General features: G+C 39.0%; 1 protein-coding gene and 1 long non-coding RNA gene across 2 annotated transcripts; both read left to right on the top strand.

The window, feature by feature from the left end:
* The first annotated feature begins 3,557 nt into the window (after nucleotides 1-3,557).
* LOC109078242 (interleukin-8-like) lies at nucleotides 3,558-6,191 on the top strand. Its single transcript, XM_019093541.2, has 4 exons — nucleotides 3,558-3,733; nucleotides 3,854-3,983; nucleotides 5,612-5,680; nucleotides 5,846-6,191. The coding sequence occupies exons 1-4, from the start codon at nucleotides 3,664-3,666 to the stop codon at nucleotides 5,877-5,879; spliced, it is 303 nt and encodes a 100-aa protein (XP_018949086.1). The 5' UTR covers nucleotides 3,558-3,663; the 3' UTR covers nucleotides 5,880-6,191.
* Nucleotides 6,192-17,672: 11,481 nt separating this feature from the next.
* Nucleotides 17,673-19,333, top strand: LOC109112464. Its single transcript, XR_006155078.1, has 3 exons — nucleotides 17,673-17,746; nucleotides 18,254-18,322; nucleotides 18,488-19,333. It is a non-coding gene; the product is annotated as an uncharacterized LOC109112464 (long non-coding RNA).
* Nucleotides 19,334-23,340: the final 4,007 nt, after the last annotated feature.

Raw genomic sequence — 23,340 nt, 5'->3', positions numbered from 1 at the left:
GGAATCCATAGAACTGGGAAAATGGTTCACTTCCATAGACTTGAAGGATGCCTGTTTCCACATACACATCTGTCAGGATCACTGCCCGTTTCTTTGCTTTGCCTTTCAAGATCGGGTTTATCAGTTCAGGGTCCTTCCATTTGGCCTGTCTCTGTCTCCAAGGGTCTTCACCAGGGTGGTTTCAGCAGCCCTTCGTCCCCTGGCTAATTTGTGCTCCTTCTCGCAGTCAAGTCATGAAGGACACAGAAATGGTGCTCCAACATGTCCAGTCTCTCGGGTTCAAAGTGAACTGGGAAAAGAGCAATCTAAGTCCCAGACAACAGACCGTGTTTGTAGGAATTTCGCTAGATTCCCAACTGATGACGGCAACTTTACCACCCCAGAGAGTGGTACAGTTGGTCAGTCTAACTCAATCATTCCATCTGAACAAGAGAGTGAAGTTAATTCAGTTTCAGCGATTGTTGGGCATGATTGCAGCAGCAGCAGCTGTGGTCCCACTCGGCCTTCTCAAAGCCCGTCCACTACAACGTTGGTTGAACAACTTTCACTTGCATCCCAAATTACACAGACATGTAAGGATAAAGGTTACACAAAGGTGTGTCTAAATGTTACACCCTTGGAAGTCATTACCATCACAAGGGGTTCCTCTAGGCAACATCCCAGCAAGATGGTCTGTGATAACGACAGATGCCTCTTTAACAGGGTGGGGAGCAGTTTGGGAAGGCAGGTCCATCAGGGGACACTGGAAATTCCCCTGGATCACAGAGCACATCAGCATGCTGGAACTCAGGGCAGTCCATCTCTCCCTGAGGGTTTTTCTCCCGTTGTTACAGAACAAACATGTTTTGGTGAGAACAGACAACATGTCGGCAGTGTACCACATCAATCACCAGGGCGGCACCAGATCAGCGCTGTGTCTCCAGGTGACAAAGGAACTACTTTCTTGGACATTTCCAAAGCTCTCATCACTCAGAGTAGTATACATACCGGGAGTGGCGAACAGAGCAGCAGACCTGCTGTCGCGAACTGGACCTCTCCCAGGAGAGTGGCGTCTCCATCCCGAAGTGGTGAGATTAATATGGAGGCGTTTCGGTATGGCAAAGGTCGATTTGTTTGCCACCACAGAGACAACTCATTGCGATCTATGGTATTCCCTGAACAGCCAGGGAGGCCCTTTAGGGATCGATGCACTCTCAAGAATGTCTGGAAGAATTGTTGTACGCTTTTCCTCCCCTACCCTTGATCCACCTTGTGCTCAACAGGGTAGCTTTGGGCCGTCACAAGGTTTTACTTGTGGCCCCAAGTTGGCCAAAGAAACTTTGGTTTCCGACCCTTGTACGTTTGGTCCAAGGTTACCCTTGGCAGTTACCATGGAGAGCAGATCTCCTCTCTCAAGTGGAGGGCCAAATCTGGAACCCAAGTCCAGAGACACTTCAACTATAGGTATGGCCCTTGCTCAGTCCCTCTCTGAAGGCTTAGATGAAGCTGTATTAAGGACAATAAATAGTTCTAAGGCACCGTCTACATGGAATAACTATTTTAGCAAGTGTCGAATATTCTCAACATGGTGTCATGACCGACAACTAGATCCGGCCAAGTGTGACACCAGTTTGGTTCTTCGTTTTCTTCAAACATTGATTGATTCTGGGAAATCAGTTAATACCATAAAAGTCTACATTGCAGCCATCTCACACTGCCATGTGTCAGTGGATGGTGCAAATATTGGCAAACACCCTTTGGTGTCTCAATTTCTCAAGGGTGCAAAACGCTTGCGACCAGGGAGAATTATGAGATCACCTGCTTGGGACCTTTCTATTGTCTTACAATCACTGGCCAAAGCACCTTTTGAACCTTTGGAGCAAGCAGATCTCAAGTTCTTGACATGGAAAAACAGTTTTCCTACTGGCGATATGTTCAGCCAAGAGAGTTGGTGAATTGCACGCTTTATCAGTCAGTGAAGACTGCTTGAGATGGAAGGCAGAAAAAACAGGGGTTTTTCTCTGACCAAACCCATCATTCTTGCCCAAGGTCCTTAAGCCTAGCACAATAAATCAGGTAATTGAGCTTGATGCTTTCCGTCCAGATCCCCTTTGTTCAGGTGAAGAGCTGGATCATTGTTCTCTATGTCCTGTTAGAGCATTGCACACATATATTGAGCAAACTCATCAACTACGACAGTCACACACACACAACTATTTGTATGTTTTGACAAGAAGTGTGCAGGCAAACCTGTGTCTAAGCAACGGTTATCTCATTGGATAGTGGATACCATTTCACAAGCTTATGTCAACCAAAATCTACCTATCCCTGGTGATCTGGTTGCTCACTCTACCAGGAACATGGCCACTTCCTGGGCGGCACTGAAGGGGGTAGCACTATCAGACATCTGTGCCGCAGCCTCTTAAAGCAGCTAATGCACGTTTACGAGATTTTATAGGATTAATGTGGCAAAGCCAAATCCTTTTGGGTCTGCTGTTTTATCTGCCGCTAAATAAACAGGGGAAGGAAAATATACTAGTCCCTCGTGACCCTGGTGGTATAAGTCATCCAAGGTAAGACCGTGGTGACGGTCTGAGTGAGGTCGAAATAGATCGTAAGTTATGACTATAACTATGGATCTATGAGACCGAACGATGACCGTCACCATCCCTTGTCACTCGGGATGAACTGGGGCGTTCCAGGCAAGAGGAAGTGGTTGGTTCACCTGGATGTTATATAGCCAACCCCTAAGGTCAGTAACCTGACATTGTTGATATTAGGTCTCGAGGATAGGCGGAGGAATGGCATCATTCAAGGTAAGACCGTGGTGACGCTCATCATTCGGTCTCATAGATCCATAGTTATAGTCATAACTTACGTTATGTCGTGACAATATTAGGGGTCTATGGAAAACGCTTCAACCTAAACACCGTCACAACCCTGTGGCGCTGCAAATGTTGACATACTGTAGCGTGTTGAGCCAAAAGCTACACTAAGGTCGTAACCTTCCCAAAGCCCCAGCGCAAATTCACTGACCTTGGTACCAAAAGGGACCAAATGGTGAGTACTCACTGCTGAAGAAGGCCATGCTGCTGTTCTGTCCACAAAAAAAGTTTTTGGAAGGGATTTCAACCTTTAGTGAAAGATTCGTTAAAATCATTTCCTATTTGTTCTTTTCAGCCTAGCAGGTTGCTACGGAGACACATCCTACCCATAGGGAGGTGACATGTGGAGATAATGATATGGACTGACCCAGGGGGCAGTACTACATATGGAATGGGTCTCTGAGGCAGGTCCTACCTTAGAGTAGGAATGGGACAACTGCCAGAAGAGACTGACAGAACGGGTCTGTCAAGGGATGACATGGGTTATCGAGAGGGAAACCTTAGCATTGAAGAATACACATATGCGATTACCCAAAGAGAATCAAGCCGTATGGACATCTAGCCCAGTACAGGGGCTGACCAGGACTCCGGGCATACTAACACTAGTACTGCACCTGACCTCAGTTCCTTGGAAGAGAACAATAGTTCATAACTGCGCAATAAACTCTGGCATGTTGTGTGGGAGTGTCAGTCTTTAAAAGTGAGATTGCAGGCTGCTGTTAGACACACAACTGAGTGACTACAGCAGACAGTCTCTTGATAACTTCACTGGCATTGCTCTGCACAATACTGACTCAGAATGATGAAGTTAAGCACATCTGCCTTCATGCTTCTGATCTGCACAGCTGCACTGCTGTCCACAACAGAGGGTAAGCAGATTAACTTTTATTCATCATGGGTTATGATTTTTTATTATTTAATTATTTATTTATTTATTTTGATGACTCTTTCGAGCTAATCTCACAGCAACTCTCTCTGTGTTACTTTAGGTAGAATTAAACCCATGCATCTACGCTGTCAATGCATTCAAACATATTCAGGGCCAGCAATCCCTTTTGGAAAAATACAGTCATTGAGGATGATTCCTGCTGGACCAAACTGCAAAAATGAGGAGATCATGTGAGTGAAAAACACAAAAAAACAACACCAAAAACACACACACAAAATACACAACAAAAAAAAAAACCCTCTATAATATCTCCTCCAAAAAAAATATAAAAAACCCCTTTTTTTCACATACTAAAACTAAATATGTGTAACTATTAAAAATGACAGACAAAAGTATTGAAATTTGTCTCATGGTGCATCCTGGTATACTTTTAAACATAATTTCAGGAGTTCATTTGTGTGGTGAACACTTTCTTTCACCAAATTCAATGACTTTTTCAGATTAAGATTCAGACAAAGCTCTTTAAGATCATGAGAGTGTGCAAACATTCGATGCTTCATGGATGCTTCACCTAATGAATGAAATTTGGTCGTAATTTACTCACCTTCAGCCTGTTTGATTTTCATCTCCAACAGTGATGTTTAGCAGAATGCCAGAGTTGTTCCTTAAAAATATTAAAATTAAAAAATAAAAGTCTTACTTTGAACATTTTCCTTGGCAGTTGTAATCACCATTGAGTTTTAATGTTTGGAAAAGATGGGCTTAGGCAATTCTGCTAAGTAACTTATTATATGTTCCTCAGAAGAAAGTTAGTCATAAAAATTAGAGACATTAGACAACTAGATCCGGCCAAGTGTGACACCAGTTTGGTTCTTCGTTTTCTTCAAACATTGATTGATTCTGGGAAATCAGTTAATACCATAAAAGTCTACATTGCAGCCATCTCACACTGCCATGTGTCAGTGGATGGTGCAAATATTGGCAAACACCCTTTGGTGTCTCAATTTCTCAAGGGTGCAAAACGCTTGCGACCAGGGAGAATTATGAGATCACCTGCTTGGGACCTTTCTATTGTCTTACAATCACTGGCCAAAGCACCTTTTGAACCTTTGGAGCAAGCAGATCTCAAGTTCTTGACATGGAAAACAGTTTTTCTACTGGCGATATGTTCAGCCAAGTTTTCTCTGGCCATTGCACGCTTTATCCGTCAGTGAAGACTGCTTGAGATGGAAGGCAGAAAAAACAGGGGTTTTTCTCTGACCAAACCCATCATTCTTGCCCAAGGTCCTTAAGCCTGGCACAATAAATCAGGTAATTGAGCTTGATGCTTTCCGTCCAGATCCCCTTTGTTCAGGTGAAGAGCTGGATCATTGTTCTCTATGTCCTATTAGAGCATTGCACACATATATTGAGCAAACTCATCAACTACGACAGTCACACACACAACTATTTGTATGTTTTGACAAGAAGTGTGCAGGCAAACCTGTGTCTAAGCAACGGTTATCTCATTGGATAGTGGATACCATTTCACAAGCTTATGTCAACCAAAATCTACCTATCCCTGGTGATCTGGTTGCTCACTCTACCAGGAACATGGCCACTTCCTGGGCGGCACTGAAGGGTTGTAATCACCATTGAGTTTTAATGTTTGGAAAAGATGGGCTTAGGCAATTCTGCTAAGTAACTTATTATATGTTCCTCAGAAGAAAGTTAGTCATAAAAATTTAGCAACTAAATGGTGACTGAATGTAAATTTTGGGGCAAACGGTTCAGTTAAATGATGAAGTCAAAATGTGACTCATGTGTATCATTTTATGCAATAGTAAAGAGTCATTCTATCAATTTTTATTTATTACAGTGCCAAAATGAGGAAATTAAAGATGTGCCTCAATCCTGCAAAAGACTGGGTGATTTCTCTCAAAGAAAAGTAAGTTATTGCCTGTGGTGACTCTAATTATCCTTCTAAAAATTATTCATTAGCATGATTTTAATTCACTTATATTAATAATATTAATTAAAGCTTATAAATTCAGACAATGAGGCACTTTGGTGCATCTTTCAGACACTAACATGTGTCTCTTTGTGTTTGCAGATTTAACCAGAAGAACGTCACAAGCCAACAGTGAATGAATATCACCGTTCAAAGAGCAACTGAAGAAACTGGTTCAACTATTACTACTGTAATATAGAATATAGTTCAACTGTTACTAATGTAATATAGAATTTTTTTAGTTTGTCATCTCTGACTGAAAAATGAAGCACTGAATCTGAAAATATGTTTTCACTGCCTCCTTTTTTATTAAAGATTAACTTTACTGTAACCTTGCCTGACCTTCATTATATTTTATTATTTATTGTTATTGTTTCACTGAATTATATGTTCAAATAGTTTTGCATTGGTTTTGAATAGAGTTGTAATAAAAAACTGTCATAATGGATATTTTAGTTGGTCTTTATTGTGCTTTTTCATCCTATCATAAAACATTGCAACATTACAGTATCATTTCCTGAGCTGTTTACAATGAAATGAAGTCAAAGTGCAACTGATGGTTTACAGCCAGCTCACAGTTTACCTGTGTCTGTGATTGCTCTGGACTGCTCGAGGCTAAGACTAGTAAATGTGTGTGTGTGTGTGTGTGTGTGTGTGTGTGTGTGTGTGTGTGTGTGTGTGTGTGTGTGTGTGTGTGTGTGTGTGTGTGTGTGTGTGTGTGTGCGTGTGTGCTTGTGTGTTTGTTTGTTAAGGTGTGGCAAACACTATTAATGTTTTACTGCATATCTCCTTGAAATCAGCCACCCTGCAGTTAACATGCTTGTGTAGTAGGCCTACCAAATCAAAATGGAAAATTCTACTAACTTAATCTTCGAATCTGTAAATGATCTCAAATTTTGAGTTCTGCTAACTTTTACTGTGTGCATTCTCACGTGAGAAACATTTATTTTTCTAATGAATTATAACATTGTACAAACAGTATAGCTGTTATTATTATATACACACGTGGTCAGAATTGTTGGTACCCTTGATAAATATGATCAAAGAAGGCTGTGAAAATAAACCTGCATTATTAATCCTTTTGATCTTTTATTTTAAAAAAATCACAAAAATCTAACCTTGCATTGGAGAATAAGAATTTAAAATGGGGGGAAATAGCATTATGAAATAAATATTTTCTCTTATACATATTGGACACAATTTACATTGGACCCTTTTATTCTTTACTTTTTGAAACCTCTATATGCCAAAATAGTATAGGAGTTTTCTCCTCTAATGCCTGATGAGGTTAGAGAACACCTGACAAGAGATCAGAGAGCATTCCTTCATCCAGAATCACTCCAGACCCTTCAGATTCACAGCTCCATGATGGTGCTTCTCCTCTTCAGTTCACTCCTCTCATTTTCCGTAGGGTTCAGGTCAGAGGACTGCATGGCCATAGCAAAAACTTGGTTTTGTGCCCAGTGATCAATTTTTATGTTGTTTTTGATTATTGTCCAGTTGGAAGATCCAAACATGGCCCATTATAAGATTTCTTACACAGTCAGTCACTTTTTGATTTTTTATCTGTTGGTATTTGATAGAATCAATGATGCCATGTGTCTGAACAAGATGTCCAGAAGAAATATAGGCCCACGGCATTAAAAATACAGCAGTATATTATATTGGACACATGGGTACTTTTTACACCTGTGTTCACCAAACCCATCGTGAGTGTTTGCTGCTAAAAAGCTCATTTTTATAGAAACCAGTCCCGTTTGAAGTTCCAGTCATGTCTGATAACTGAATATGATGGAGATTGTTTTTTGGTGAAAGCTTTGTCTTGAATCCCTCCCAAAAAGTCATCAGTAGGAAGATTTCTCCTGCCTGTTTATAGAACAGGAGCCGGACAGAGAACATTACACTATAGGGCCATGGTAGCATGGAATTCTTTACCTAGTTTTTTGCTTAATGAAGCTAGTAAGATGGTCTTTAAAATTAAATTGAAATTGTATTTATTTACACAAGTTTTAATATGATTTTTTTACTTCTGTTTTTGTTAAAAAGGTGTTATATAAGTAAAAGTTTTTTCACCCTATAAGTATACATGGGTTCTTAGTTCATGAGTTTGATTTAAATTTTTACCAACTTAAATCAAGGAATATTTTCAGTTCATCTTCTACTAAATGTTTTTGTTCATGGTTGTATGTTGTATGAATGTATGCTTATTTTGTAAAAATTGATATGTAATAGTGATTTTGACCACAGGAAGAACAGCACTCATATGTATATGAGATAGCTGATTTTTGGATCAATAAATAAACAAACAAACAAACAAACAACATGTGGTGATGTAGGTGCTGTTTGAATTTTTTTTTTTTTTTTTTTTTTTTAGGTTTTCTGACCCCGAAATTCAAACTTTTTCTGCAATTCTCCAGTTATGGTCCTTGGAGAGTCTTTGGCCACTTAAACTCTCCTCCTCACTGTGCATTAGGACGATATAATGTAAACACATGTCCTCTTCCAGGCAGATTCATAACATTTTCTGTGGATTGGAAATTCTTAATTTCCAATCGGTGGAAATTGGTGGAAATGGGAATTTTCACTGCTCTAGCTCTTTTCTTAAAGCCAATTTCTAATTTGTGAAGCTTAATTATCTTTTGATGCACATCAGAAATATATTCTTAGTTTTTTTTCTCATTGTGATGGGGGATTAATTTGGAATTTGGCCTTTGTTTTCCCTCCTATTTATATTTCTGTGAAACAGGAAGCCATGGCTGGATAATTCCATGTTCATAATCTCCCTGGTGTGCTCAGAATTTTGAATATGAATGGGAATATATTTCAGATATCAAGTCAAGTCTGCTTTACTGTCAATTCATTGTCCGGTGTTAAACTGGTTTGAATCTTACCTCTCAGGTTGTTCACAATTTGTCTACCTGGATTCAAACAGATCTCAGGCTGTTTCTCTGTGTCAAGGGTGTCCCTCAGGGGTCAGTCTTGGGTCCTACTTGATTTAGTATTTATATGTTGCCTCTCGGGCAGATCATTTGGAAATATGGCCTGAGCTATCACTGCTATGCAGACGACACCCAGATTTATATCAGCTCTCAGCCTGATCTTAATTTTTCCTCTTCAAACCTGACTGTTTTATGGAAATTAAAGGGTGGATGAAACTCAACTTCCTTAAACTAAACTGCTCCAAAACTGAAGTCTTATTAATTGGCACTCCTTTGAATATCAGTAAATGTAAGGATTTTAGAATCTCAGTAGACAATACCCAATTGTCCCCTTCTGGCCAGGTTCGTAATTTGGGGGTTATTTTCGATGCCCAGCTAACTTTTAATTCTCATTTTAATAACATAACGAAGGTTGCTTTTTTCCATCTGAGAAACATTGTGCGCATTAGACCGTTTCTCTCTATGCCTGATGCAGAGAAGCTTATCCATGCCTTCATCACGTCAAGGCTTGATTATTGTAACTCTCTCTTTGCGGGTTTACCAGCAAACTCTATTAAGAGGTTGCAATATATACAGAACTCTGCACATGTTTTGACTCACACCTCATCACGCCATCACATTACACCGGTACTCCAGCAACTGCACTGGCTTCCAGTTCAGTCGTGATTGATTTGAAAGTTCTGATTTTAACTTATAAAGCAGTACATGGGCTGGCTCCAGATTACATCTGAGATTTGGTTACTCCATCCATTCCTGCTCGCTCTCTCTCTCTGTGTCAGCCTCGTTGTAATTTAAAAACTATGGGGGGAAGGGCCTTTTCCTGTAATGCGCCTAAGTTATGGAATACATTACCTGCGTCTATCAGGGATGCTGCTTCTGTGGATTGTTTTAAGAGACTTCTTAAGACATCTTTTTACTCAAGCTTTTAATTTATAAATTGTGTATTTTTGATACTTTTTTTTACTGCAAAGTTTGATTGATTGTTTGACTATTTTGTATGTATGTAGTAGTGTTTTGAGCATGTGAAAGGCGCATTTTAAATAAAATGTATTATTAATATAATTCTTCCACATGTACAGTACATACTGTGACGGGGTGAAGAAGTACACGACACAAGGATGCAGGTAAGTTCCCTGAAGGGTGGATTTTTATTGAAGTGCTGACGGAGAAAATAACCAACGTGAGGGGTTTTAGGTGCTCGGCTTCCCCCTCCCCCTCCCCCATGGTGCATACAGATAACACTAACAGTAGAGCCTAAAAATACAGATAGATACAGATTAAATATAAAATACAACTAAACAAATAAGGGCATGTAAAAAATAAGAAAATAAAAATAAAGTTAAATAAAGCAGCACAAGGCACATGGCAGATAGAGTGCAAACCAGTGAAGTAAACAAACAGTACAGATAAAAAGATTGTAGTGCAAAAGAGCTTATTCAGTCTGATTAACGTGACAAGGAGCTCAGAGAGCAGTTCTTTATATAACTGACTAAAGAGGTAGTTGAATGAGGTCAGTTCTATGCTGAATGAGGTAGTGAGCAGACCAATGCTGCACAAAGTGACTGGTGCAGGTCACAGTGTGTTACTGGGAGAGGGAGTGGTAGGAGCTGGGGGGGGGTCTGAGATTCAGAGTTCAGTGGTGCATGGGGCAAAAGAGGCGAGGTGGGGTATGGTCGGGAGAGGGTTCAGCTTCCTGACAGCCTGATGAATGAACTGTGCTTCAGTCTGCTGGTCCTGGCCTGGAGACTCCGCAGTCTGCTCCCTGATGGCAGCAGACTGAAGAATCTGTGTGACAGGTGTGTGGGATCACCTGTGATGCAGAGGGCTTTGCAGGTGAGATGGGTTCCATAAATGTCCTGGAGGGAGGGTAGGGAGACACCAACAATCTTCTCAGCTGCTCTCACTATGCGTTGAAGAGTCTTCCGGCAGGACGTGTTGCAGGCGCCATACCACACAGTGATGCAGCTTGTCAGGATGCTTTTGATGGAGCCTCTGTAGAAGGTGCACATGATGGGGGCCGGGGCTCTAGCTCTTCTCAGTTTGCGGAGGAAGTAGAGACGCTGCTGTGCTTTCTTGGCCAGTGCTGCGGTGTGTTCAGTCCAGGAGAGGTCCTCTGTGATGTGCACACCCAGGAACTTGGTGCTGCTCACTCTCTCCACAGTCGCACCGTTGATGGTCAGAGGAGCATGCTGAGTCTCCACTCTCCTGAAGTCAACAACAATCTCCTTCGTCTTCTCCACGTTCAGAGAGAGATTGCTGTCACTGCACCACCCGGCCTGGCCACTCACCTCACTCCTGTAGTTTGTCTCATCTCTTTTGCTAATGAGACCCACCACAGTCGTGTCATCCGCAAACTTAATAAAGAGGTTGGAGTTGTGTGACGGTGTGCAGTCGTGGGTCAGCAGAGTGAAGAGAAGGGGGCACAGCACACATCCTTGGGGGGCCCCAGTGTTCAGTGTAATGGTGCTGGATGTGTTGCTGGCCGACCTGTACTGCCTGAGGTCTTCCAGTCAGAAAGTCTAACAGCCAGTTGCACAGCGAAGTGTTGAGCCCCAGCTGGACCAGTTTGTGAATAAGCTGTTGAGGGATGATTGTGTTGAATGCTGAACTGAAGTCTATGAAGTCTGTTTTGTTCCTCAAAGTGAGCGAAGAAGGTGTTCAGCTCGTTCAGCAGGGAGATGGTGCTGTCACAGGTCTGCGGTGAGGGCTTGTAGTCCGTAATGGTCTGTATCCCCTGCCACAGGCTCTGAGTGTCTCTGCTGTCAATCGATGGGCTATCCTCCTGTAGTACTGTCTCTTAGCCTCTCTGATGCCGTGGGATAGGGTGGCCCTAGCTGTCCTCTGGCCCACCTAATCTCCAGCTCTGAAGGCAGCGTTCCGCGTCTTCAGGAGTCTGTAGACCTCCCCTGTCATCCATGGCTTCTGGTTGGCCCGGACAGTGATGGTCTTTGTGACTGTTACATCATCATACACTTGGTGATGTAGGCAGTGACAGTCTCTCACTGTAAAAAATAAGTGTAATTTTAACTGTAAAAATTTGTAAAAATGCTATGGAAAAAAACCTGTTAATAGGTTAACAGTAAGTTCCCATACTATATACAGGGAAACATTGTAAAAGAACTAACCAGATATTTCATGTAATTTTACAGTAAAATGCTTTTAATTTTACAGTTTTTTAGAAGTAAAAAAGAACAAATCAATGTATAATTTACAGTCAAAAACTGTAAACTGGTATTCCCAGAATTCCCTGCATGACACTCCACATTTGAAAGTATTTTGTTTAAATAATCATGTTTTTTAATAGTTTTTGTTTAGATTCAAGATGAATGGTGTGCTCAATCCCTTTTAAGTTTGATTTGGGTGCTCTTCGGTCCAAGGTAGAACATCTTAAGAGGCAGTGTAGAGAAAAAGTTTATCAGCGTTTGTCCAGCACTCCGTAATTAAAATGTCTTTATTGCAAAAACAATAGGACATGTCATTTTTGCAATAAAGACATTTTAATTACGGAGTGCCTCGGCTATCAGAGATCTTTTTTTCTCTACACTGCCTCTTTTAATAGTTTTTGTTATCAGTTATGTTCATTTAGGCTTTATGTTACATCATCTGTTGTTTAATGAAAGTTTATTGCATTATTTAAGTATCATGTGTGTTACCATGATGGTGTTCTGTGTTTGCATGAATGACTCTGTGCACCTTCTATATATTAATATATACTTCTGCTTGTGGCGAAGTCACTTGTGATGAGCTTTGATTCTTCATGTGGCTTTCTCTTTTACCACCTGCATTATTATGGTGGTTGCCAGTATGTTAAAGGTACAAGACAGATCTGTCAAGATATTGATAAGAAAATGTATTTGGGTAGTTGACAAATATGCAGTTAAAAACACTTTTTGGTAACACTTTATAATAACTGCACGCTATTAATCATTAGTTAAGCATTAGGAAACAGTTAATTCATCATTTATAAAGCATTAATAGACATTAATAAGCAGTTTATAAAATACAGATATAAATGCTTTATACTTGATTTAAAAGCATATCTATAATGTATTTAATAATTGTTTTTTCATACTTTATTAATGATCAATTTATCATTTCTAAATGAAGTATAGCATTATTTACACACCAGTTATAAAGGAGTTGTCAGTGGTTCATAAGATCACTTAGAAATTGTAAGTAAATGATTAATAAAAAAATGTGCATTCATACAATTATTCATTCAGACATATAGTTATAGTTACTTAGAGTGTTAATAAATGGTTTATTAACATGTATTTCTACTGTAATTTCAGGGTTAATTCAGGTTGTTATAAAACATATGTAGTTGTTAGTTAACTACTTTTTTGTGAGCTCATCTAAAAAAGAACTATTTATGCCTTGTAAAGCATTTACAAATGAGATTTAAAGGCTGGTAACTTTTCTATTTTCTGTACACTGTGTTGTGTTTGTTTCCTTTTCCTGTTTAGAAGATAACTGAGACTTTAAATATCCTATATAAAATGCTTTACAAGGCATAACTAGTCCTCACTTTAGATGAGCTCACATAAATAGTTAACTGACCACTACTAAATGCTTTATAACTACCTGAATTTACTACATTTACTTACAATTTCTTGTGATCTTAGGAATCACTGGCAACTCAAATAACTGGTTTCTAAATAATGCTATACTTCATTGAGAAATGATAAATTGATCATGAATAAAGTATTTACAATAAAGTTATTAAACACATTATAGATATGCTTTTAAAATCAAGAATACAGCATTTATATCTGTATTTATAAACTACTGATTAAGATTTAATAATGCTTTATAAATTATAAATTATCTGTTTACTAATGCTTAATTAATGATTAATAGTGTGCAGTTATTATAAAGTGTTACCCACTTTTTTGTAAAACACTATTCTGGCCCTTCAACTAATTAAAGTTTTCTCTGTAATTTAAAAACAGGATATGCTTTCACACCGGAGAACATAGTTGACATGATGTATCAAGTTCATATGCTTTTAGAAATATATGAATGAAAAAATGATTGCCAATTACTAAAATAGACACTTGTAAAATTATGTCTGAGGTATTTATTAACAATTGTATGCTTTTCTTTTTAATTTATAAAAGTTGTAATTTATTGAACATCCTTGAGACAGTCACACCATAGGACAATTTTAAGATTTAGCTCAAAAAATGTAAAATAATAACAATAATAATAATAATTTTATTAACAAAGCAGTTTTTATAACAATGAGTCCATGTAAGACAAAGAAATTTTAAATTATGACAATATTAATTATTTATTTTTATCTGCCATGTCATGACAACAACCCATTTATGCAAACTTTTAGAACTACAGAGGTTAAAATTTAAAATTAAAGAGTTTAACATTGCTTAAGAGAAATGTATCAAAATGAGATTAATGCTTAATGCAGAAACAATTAATGCTTAATCCAAAAACACCTGGTTTTTACATTAGAGAACAGAATAATAATAATAATAATAGAATAATTAATTTTCTGGGCTGGCATGACAGGCCAGATTAAAATGCAAAAATAATCGAATATAAGTGTAAACACGTTGAAACAGCTTTAAGCAACATCAAAGTGAATGCAAAAATCTGAGACCAGACACGAGATAGGGTTCAAAAGAAGGAGACTAGATAAGATTTTTACACTATTTTAAGAAATCTTAACTCGTTAAAAACATGCCTGGAAAAATAGTCTGCAGATGCATTTGAAATCCTGCAATAAATGCCATCTCAGTTCTGCTTTCTGAGTATGAATTATAATATGCAATAACAGACAATACTCAAGCACTGTAAAATAATTAGCAACAAACTCAACTGACTGACTTCTCTTTTGTATGATTTCATGAGTCTCTTCAGACCTATAGAATTGTACTTGCAGGCTATGAGTTTTTAAAATGCTTGACCTCCTATCTGAACTTTTTTCCACAAACTGATCATTAAAAAAAGAACAGTTATATCTTAGTCTTATTAAGTGCAACCATGATCACAGTAGGCTACTCTCTCAATATTCAAATCATAGTGCAAACAGAAACCAAAATTTTCTTCAAGCATGATACAGAGCTAAGAGATTGTTATAACTACACATTCTATTATAGTGTGCATACTAATTACAGCCTAGATATTGTATGCAGCCTAATTTGCATCCGTCAGGGAGGCGCAGCCGCTCTTAAACTGCTGGTATTGAAATTGCGTTTGAATGCACGCACGCCTCCTTTTTATCTAAACTTTTGATTTCGCGATCAGGACCGGAGGTGCATTGCATTCTACATGATTTATCAGACACTTAAAGTGCGTGTCCACGAACGTTTTAACTAATTCCTATTAAAGAACAGCTTCAGAGGACGCTACAGCTCAGCTCTGCTTTTGCCATCTCCACCATCATCTCGCCTTACTCCCGTGATTGCTGTCTGAACTCCTGACACTGACTCCTATGCAGCCGCTTATACCGCTTATAGGGCCGGCACTGTGTAAAAACTACAGTTTTTGGCAGTAAATGTGTTTACAGTTTTTCTGCATTTTTTACAAAATTATTCTGGCAACCACAGCTGCCAAGGTATGTGGTGTTATTGAATGTAGTAGCCTGCTTAAACATATTCCAGTCAGTGTCTTGAAGAGCCTCTGATGACCCTTCCGGCCACACTTGTATTTGTTTGTGAACTGGTTTGGCAAATTTAATGAGCAGTCTGTATGCAGACACAACCATCACACACACACTATATTATACACCAATTACAGTTGATTGATTAATTACTAGTGGATTTTGCATGCTGAGCCACTCCCAGTACACATGGGTATTTAAGGCGACAGCGTGCATCCACTCACTAGATTTTACTCTGAGCAGCCGAGAACGTGTCCCAGCAACAGCGAATGGTTCAAGGTTGTGGCATATGAAATAATTGTTGGTACCCTTGGTAAATGTGATCAAAGAAGGCTGTGAAAATAAATCTGCATTGTTAATCCTTTTGATCTTTTATTTAAAAAAAACACAAAAATATAACCATTCATTGGAGAATAAGAATTTAAAATGGGGGGAAATATCATTATGAAATAAATGTTTTTTTCTTAAATATACGCTGGACACAATTACTGGTACCCCTAGAAATTCTTGTGAGTAAAATATATAATTACACATTTGTAATTATGTGTAAGGATTAACCAGACCCGGCGCCAGACACAAATTCACGGACAGGCATTTCATTTTTTCAGGTATACGTTATTGTAATATATTTCAGTCTTTTTTACATTTACAGATTTAAACTAGCAGTTGTGTAAATCAGCGCAGTTCTGCTGATCAGCCCATCTGTTAGAATGAGAGCTTCGAGTCTGTTTGCATTTGACAGTGTGCTGTAAACACCACAGGGTCATCTTGGCAAGTGTTTGCATGCAGCTTTTTACATGTTCAGCAGGTTTTTCACCACATTTGCATGTTCTCAGAGTTGGGTAGATTACTCACAAATTGTAATTTGTTACTGATTCCAAATTACATGACAAAAATTGTAGTTAGTATCGTAATCCATTACAAAAAACAAATATATTTTCTTTGTCTTTTAATTTTAATTTTCAGCATGCAAAATCCACTAGTAATTAATCAATCAACTGTAATTATTAGCTTTTTATTAAACTCACAGAATATGGAATATATTTTCTTTGTCTTTTAATTTTAATTTTGATATGGTACAAGGTCAAAAGTAATCTAAAAGTAGTCTGATTATATTATCTAAAATGTGTAATGTAATGGATTATTAAATGTAAACAGCGTGCATCCACTCACTAGAGTTGACTCTGAGGAGCCGAGAACGTGTCCCAGCAACAGCGAATGGTTCAAGGTTGTGGCATGGGGACATAACATCTCCGTTCCCTCCATCAGGGAATGAGGGTTACGTACGTAACCGAGAAGATCCCTATCTGGCCGTCACTACATGTTATGTTGTGACAATATTAGGGGTCTATGGAAAACGCTACAACCTAAGCACCGTCACAACCCTGTGGCACTGCAAATGTTGACATACTGTAGCGTGTCGAGCCAAAAGCTACGCTAAGGTCGTAACCTTCCCAAAGCCCGAGTGCAAATTCACTGACCTTGGTACCAAAGGGGACCAAATGGTGAGTACATCGCTGCTGGAGAAGGCCATGCTGCTGTTGTGTCCACAAAAAAAACGTTTTTGGAAGGGATTTCAACCTTCAGTGAAAGATTCGTTCAAATCTTGAGAGCCTTAATGAAAAGGTTGCCACGGAGACACATCCTACCCATAGAAAGGTGACACGTGGAGATACTGATATGAACTGACCCAGGGGGCAGTACTACATATGGAATGGGTCTCTGAGGCAGGTCCTACCTTAGAGTAGGAATGGGACAACTGCCAGAAGAGACTGACAGAGCGGGTCTGTCAAGGGATGACATGGGTTATCGAGAGGGAAACCTTACCATTGAAGAATACACATATGGGATTACCCGAAGAGAATCAAGCCGTATGGACATCTAGCCCAGTACAGGGGCTGACCAGGACTCCGGGCATACTAACACTAGTACTGCACCTGACCTCAGTTCCTTGGAAAAGAAGATTAGTGAGAAATCGTAATTGTGCAATAAACTCTGGCATGTTGTGTGGGAGCGTCAGTCTTTAAAAGCGAGAGTGCAGGTCACTGTTAGACACACAACTGAGTGACTACAGCAGACAGTCTCTTGATAACTTCACTGGCATTGCTCTGCACAATACTGACTCAGAATGATGAAGTTCAGCACATCTGCCTTCATGCTTCTGATCTGCACAGCTGCACTGCTGTCCACAACAGAGGGTAAGCAGATTAACTTTTATTCATCATGCTTTCTGATTTTATTATTTATTTATTTATTTATTTAGATGAATCTTTCAAGCTAATCTCACAGCAACTCTATCTGTGTTACTGCAGGTAGTACTAAACCCATTAATCTACGCTGTGAGTGTATTCAAACATATTCAGGGCCAGCAATCCCTTTTGGAAAAATACAGTCATTGAGGATGATTCCTGCTGGACCAAAATGCAAAAATGAGGAGATCATGTGAGTGTGAAACTTACCAAAGCAGCACTTCAAATACAGACACATAATATGCACTACCAATCAAAACCTTCTTTATTATTGCTTCTTCAAAAAAGTTAGAAAACCCTGGGTTTTTCATACTAAAACTATATGTGTAACTATTAAAAATGACAGACGAAAGTATTACAATTTGTCTCATGGTGCATCCTGGTATACTTTTAAACATAATTTCAGGAGTTCATTTGTGTGGTGAACACTTTTCACCAAATTCAATGAATTTTTCAGATTAAGATTCAGACAAAGCTCTTTAAGATGGGCTTAGACAATTCTGCCAAGTAACTTATTATATGTTCCTCAGAATAAAGTAAGTCAAAAAAATTTAGGAACTAAATGATGACTGAATGTCTGTTTTTGGGCAAATGGTTCAGTTAAATGATGAAGTCAAAATGTGACTCATGTGTATCATTTTATGCAATAGTAAAGAGTCATTCTATCGATTTTAAAGAATTATACATTTATTTATTACAGTGCCAAAATGAGGAAATTAAAGATGTGTCTCAATCCTGCAAAAGACTGGGTGATTTCTCTCAAAGAAAAGTAAGTTATTGCCTGTGGTGACTCTAATTATCCTTCTTAAAATTATTCAATGGCATGATTTTAATTCACTTATATTAATAAAATTTTTTAACATTTGGAAAAAAAATCACCACTCAAAGAGCAACCAAACTAAAACAAAAGAAAAACACCACCCCGTGTTTGCAGATTTAACCAGAAGAACGTCACGAGCCAACAGTGAATGAATATCACCATTCAAAGAGCAACTGAACTATTACTAATGTAAAATAGAATATAGTTAAACTATTACTAATGTAAAATAGATTTTTTTTTTTATTTTGTCATCTCTGACTGAAAAATTAAGTATTGAATGTGAAAATGTGTTTTATTAAAAATTAACTTTACTGTAACCTTGCACGACCTTCGTTATACACTGCCCATCCAAAAAAAAAGCCACCACCTGGATATTACTAAGCAAATAGTTAATATCCTCCCATTGGATAATTACTGCATGGATGATTATGTTATGTTCCCAAAGAATGAGGTCAGCTGACCGCCTGAATATACAGAATGACCAGGTTATTCCATCAATTAATTTTTTCTTCCCTAATGGCACGGGCATATTCCAAGATGACAATGCCAGGATTCATCAGGCTCAAATTCTGAAAGAGTGGTTCAGTGAGCATACAACATCATTTTCACACATGGATTGGCCACCACAGAGTCCAGAGTCAGACCTTTACCCCAATGAGAATCTTTGGGATGTGCTGGATAAGACTTTGTGCAGCAGTCTGACTCTCCCATCATCAATACAAGATCTCTGGACGGGAATAAATGTTGTGACATTGCAGAAGCTTATCGAAATGATGCCATGGCGAATACGTGCCATAATCAAAGCTATATTAGAGTGTGTGACTTTTGTTTTTGACGGGCAGTGTATTTTATTAAATTATATTCATTGTTATTGTGTCACTGAATTATATGTTTAAATAGTTTTGCATTGGTTTTGAATGAAGACTTGTAATAATAAAAAAAAAAAACTGTCATAATGGATATTTTAGTTGGTCTTTATTGCGCTTTTTTGTCCTGTCACAAAATATTGCAACATTACAGTATCATTCCCTGAGCTTTTCACAATGAAATGAAGTTCACACAAAAATTAATTACCTTTTATTTGCATCATGTCTTTCCAATTCTGAGATCTCAACCTGTGCTTCTGCACAATTGTGCGGGCAATTAACCCTTTAACTGCTTCACAGTTTTCTAGTGCTTTTAAAGACTCAATATTAAACAACCTTCATAACTTATATACCATCTTATATGATTTCTTATTTGACTGTATTTGTACTGAGATTTGGAACTCTGTTGCTCCATTGAGGAAAAAACGTCCTAAAGTTCTGTCAGAACCCTGGTTGAATGACACTAGTCAAAAAAGCTCAGAGAGCAGTTCTTTATTTAAACTGAAAGAAGAGGTAGTTGAATGAGGTCAGTTCACTGTTAAATGAGGTAGTGAGCTGCACAAAGTGACTGGTGCAGGTCACAGTGTGTTACTGGGAGGGGGGAGTCGTAGGAGCTGAGGGGGGGTCTGAGAGTTCAGTGGTGCATGGGGCAAAAGAGGGGAGGGGGGGCACGGTCGGGAGGGAGTTCAGCTTCCTGACTGTCCTCAGGCCCACCTCATCTCCAGCTCTGAAGGCAGCGTTCTGCATCTTCAGGAGTCTGTAGACCTCCCCGTCATCCACGGCTTCTGGTTAGCCTGGACTGTGATGGTCTTTGTGACTGTTACATCATCAATACACTTGGTGATGTAGGCAGTGACAGTCTCTGAGTACTTTGGAGGTCTGTGGTGTTACGGTTTTTTCAATTGCTAACAAGTGTTTCCCAATACTTAAAGTACTTTTTCTAAACTCTTAACACAGCAACACACCTACATCATACAATTAACCAAATGGTTAATTTTCTGGCCAAAACCACATCTTGTTAAATAAATACAAACTCTACATTTCAAAATGCTGTCATTGTCATTTGGACAAAACATTAACACTACATTTCTATCCAATAGGAACATATAGTCAATCATAGCACAGTGACTGTCAAAATACTAACAGTTGATGGCTTTACAAAATCTGCATTACTTTCTTGTACGTTTGACATACATTTTTCAGTTCTACCTGCATATAGACAATATAAAAATCCATTGTTTTTTGTAATTTAGTTACCTTCAACTGAAACCCATTTTACATTTTAAAGTGTTGAATGTGTTCATTCTTGGCAACCTACTGTATAAAACTGAATGAGCCATTACTTTATAGAATGTACAATAGAAAAAATAGGGTCCTCTATGCAGAAATTCAGTTGGAACCTTGATTGAAATTGCTCTCCATTGGGTGGGGGTTGGATGTGGATGGTAGATGATGCCAGTGATCAACAAAAATTACAACATACATGGCCTTTGGTTACTATCCAAGCTTGTTTCTGTCACAGGATAAAAAAGTGAAAACGGCAATTGTGAACTTTTTATCTCACATTTTGGACTTCTATTCTTGGAATTGCGAGTTTACATCTTGCAATTCAGACTTTATCAGAATTGTGAGATAAATTCACAATTGCAAGCAGAATTGTGGTGAGATGAAAAAAAAAAAGTCACAATTACCCTTTATACCCTATACAATCCATAAAAAAGAAAAACAAAAAAACAAACAAACATTAAAATGCACAGTCCATCACATTCTTAACCCTCCTCTACCTCTATTTCTCCCCTTTTCTGATCCAACTACTGCTCTCCCTCTTCCAACTATTCCTCCCCCTATCCCAGGCATTATTTTCTTTCTGTCTGATTCTTTGTGTTGTTCTGCATCCACAAAACCAATTCAAAGAGGTATTTTTTTTATTCTATGTTCATGTAATGGAAAGAGCATCAACACAAGACTATTCCTCCAACTGAGACTGGAATCAGCTATTTCTAAATAGTTTAGTGATCTGTGTGACGAGTGGGGCGGGGCCGAGAGCCGTGGGAACGGGTCGAGGCCGGTGGAGTGATTGGAGATGAGCGACACCTGCGCCACTCACCGGTCTCGAGTTCCACGGAGGAGGTCCGGAAGGATAAAAGAGGAGTTACGACAGAGAAGGACGAGAGAGGACCAGGCCTGGGTTTTATTTTGGGTTTTGTTGTGTTTGTGCGCGGCAGTCGTCCGTGAGGGGCTGTTGCACTATTTTGTGTTTATTTTGTAATTAAAGTTTTATTTGAATGTTTGCCAGTTCCCACCTCCTTCTTCCCCTGCCTATGAAGGTTTTTATTGCATTACAATCTGTTACTTAAAAATTTGTTACAATGTTTTATATAGAGATATTTTTTCAATACTTTTGAGTTGCTGTTGTTGCAGAAGTAGAGGCTTTACACCAGGGATAGGCAACTCCTGTCCTGGAGGGCCACTGTCCTGCAGAGTTTAGCTCCAACCCTAATTAAACACACCTGAACAAGGCAATCAGTGTTTTCGGGATTACTAGATAGATACAGGCAGGTGAGTTTTTATGAGGGCTGAAGCTAAACTCTGCAGGATAGTGGCCCTCCAGGACCGGAGCTGCCTATCCCTGCCTTACACTATATTTAAAGTTTGGAACATTAGGTCTTCATTTCTGTCATGCTGTGTTCTATGATTACATAGAAAGATCTATGATTATGTAATGGGGTAAGCTTATGTGAAAAGAAAATTTAAGCATTTTAGAAATGTGTTAATTTACTGAATATTGTATGAAAACAACATGAATTGTGTTAAAAGTATGGTCACAACAGACTGATGTTGTGCTAATTGTGTATAGTGTTTTAAAAATGTGACTACAGATTGGACAAGAGGATGTTAGCAACTGAATAAAACTGTATTGTATGTGGCAGCCTGCTTAAACATATTCCAGTCAGTGGTGTCAAAACAGTCTTGAAGAGCCTCTGACAACTCTTCCAGCCACACTTGTATTTGTTTGTGAACTGGTTTGGCAACTTTATCGAGCGGTCTGTATGCAGGCATTAGCATGACAGTGATGTGGTCTGAGGCACCAAGGTGGGGGAGGGGAGGGCCTTGTAAGCTCCTCTATGGGTGGTGTAAGCAAAGTCAAGAATGTTGTTACCCAGTGTTGGAAAGTTAATGTGTTGGTGTATTTTTAGGAACACACTCTTTAAGTCTGCATGGTTGAAATCCCCAGCTATGATGAGAAAAGCATCAGGGTGGGCTGTTTGCTGCTCACTAATGTGCTGTTAGAGTTCATTTAGTGCCTTGCTCTTGTTGTTGATGTTGGAGCAGGGAGGAATGTAAACAGCAACGAGCAGTATGACTGTATATTCCCTCGGCAGATAGAACGCCTGGCCCTTAATAATCATAAACTCCACCAGGCGTGAGCAGTGTTTGCAGACCACAACAGCATCATGGCACCACGCATCATTGATGTAAACACAAAGCCCGCCGCCACGTGATTTACCTCCTGCGACGAGGACTCTGTCCGCTCAATAGCATGTCAGCTGGTCGAGCTGAATAGCGCCGTCTGGAACGCTGTTGCTGAGCCATGTTTTCGTGAACACAAAAACACAACAGTCTCTTACAGTCCTCTGAGTTGAGCGAAGTATTTGGATGTAGTCAAGTTTACTGTCCAAAGAGCGTCCTTTAGCCAGCACGGTGGTGGGGATAGCTGGCTTGTGTGGGATAGCCGTTAGCCTAGCCCAGATACCTCCGCGCTTACCCCTCCTCTGCTTCCTCTCACGTCGCTTGTGGTGCATCCGCTGTGGGCGAGACGCCCCTTACCAAAAAGTAGTATACTTTAAGTTTATTTTATTAAGTATACTTAAGTAAAGTTCAAGTATATTTAGACTTTTTGTAAGTATAAGTCAAGTATACTTAAATGTCATTATAAGTATATATCTTAGAAGTACATAAAGCCCATTTCTGAGAAGTACATAAAAAGTAAACTAAAAGTATACTTTCCTATTTTTTAGTTTAAAATAAGTATACTAATAGCACACTTGAATAAACTTCTTTTTCGTAAGGGGCAGCAGTGGGGGTCGGTGATGGTGTAGG

This window comes from Cyprinus carpio, chromosome B7, assembly GCF_018340385.1.
Source record: "Cyprinus carpio isolate SPL01 chromosome B7, ASM1834038v1, whole genome shotgun sequence".
Classification (NCBI taxonomy): Eukaryota; Metazoa; Chordata; class Actinopteri; order Cypriniformes; family Cyprinidae; genus Cyprinus; species Cyprinus carpio.
Note: the sequence above shows the minus strand (reverse complement) of the source record. Positions and strands in the feature narration are given on the sequence as shown.

Coding starts and splice junctions, on each gene's coding strand:
- LOC109078242 (XM_019093541.2), top strand. CDS start 3,664: ATGATGAAGTTAAGCACATCTGCCTTCATGCTTCTGATCTGCACAGCT. Junction 3,734..3,853: donor ACTGCTGTCCACAACAGAGG/GTAAGCAGATTA, acceptor GTGTTACTTTAG/GTAGAATTAAACCCATGCAT. Junction 5,681..5,845: donor GTGATTTCTCTCAAAGAAAA/GTAAGTTATTGC, acceptor TTGTGTTTGCAG/ATTTAACCAGAAGAACGTCA.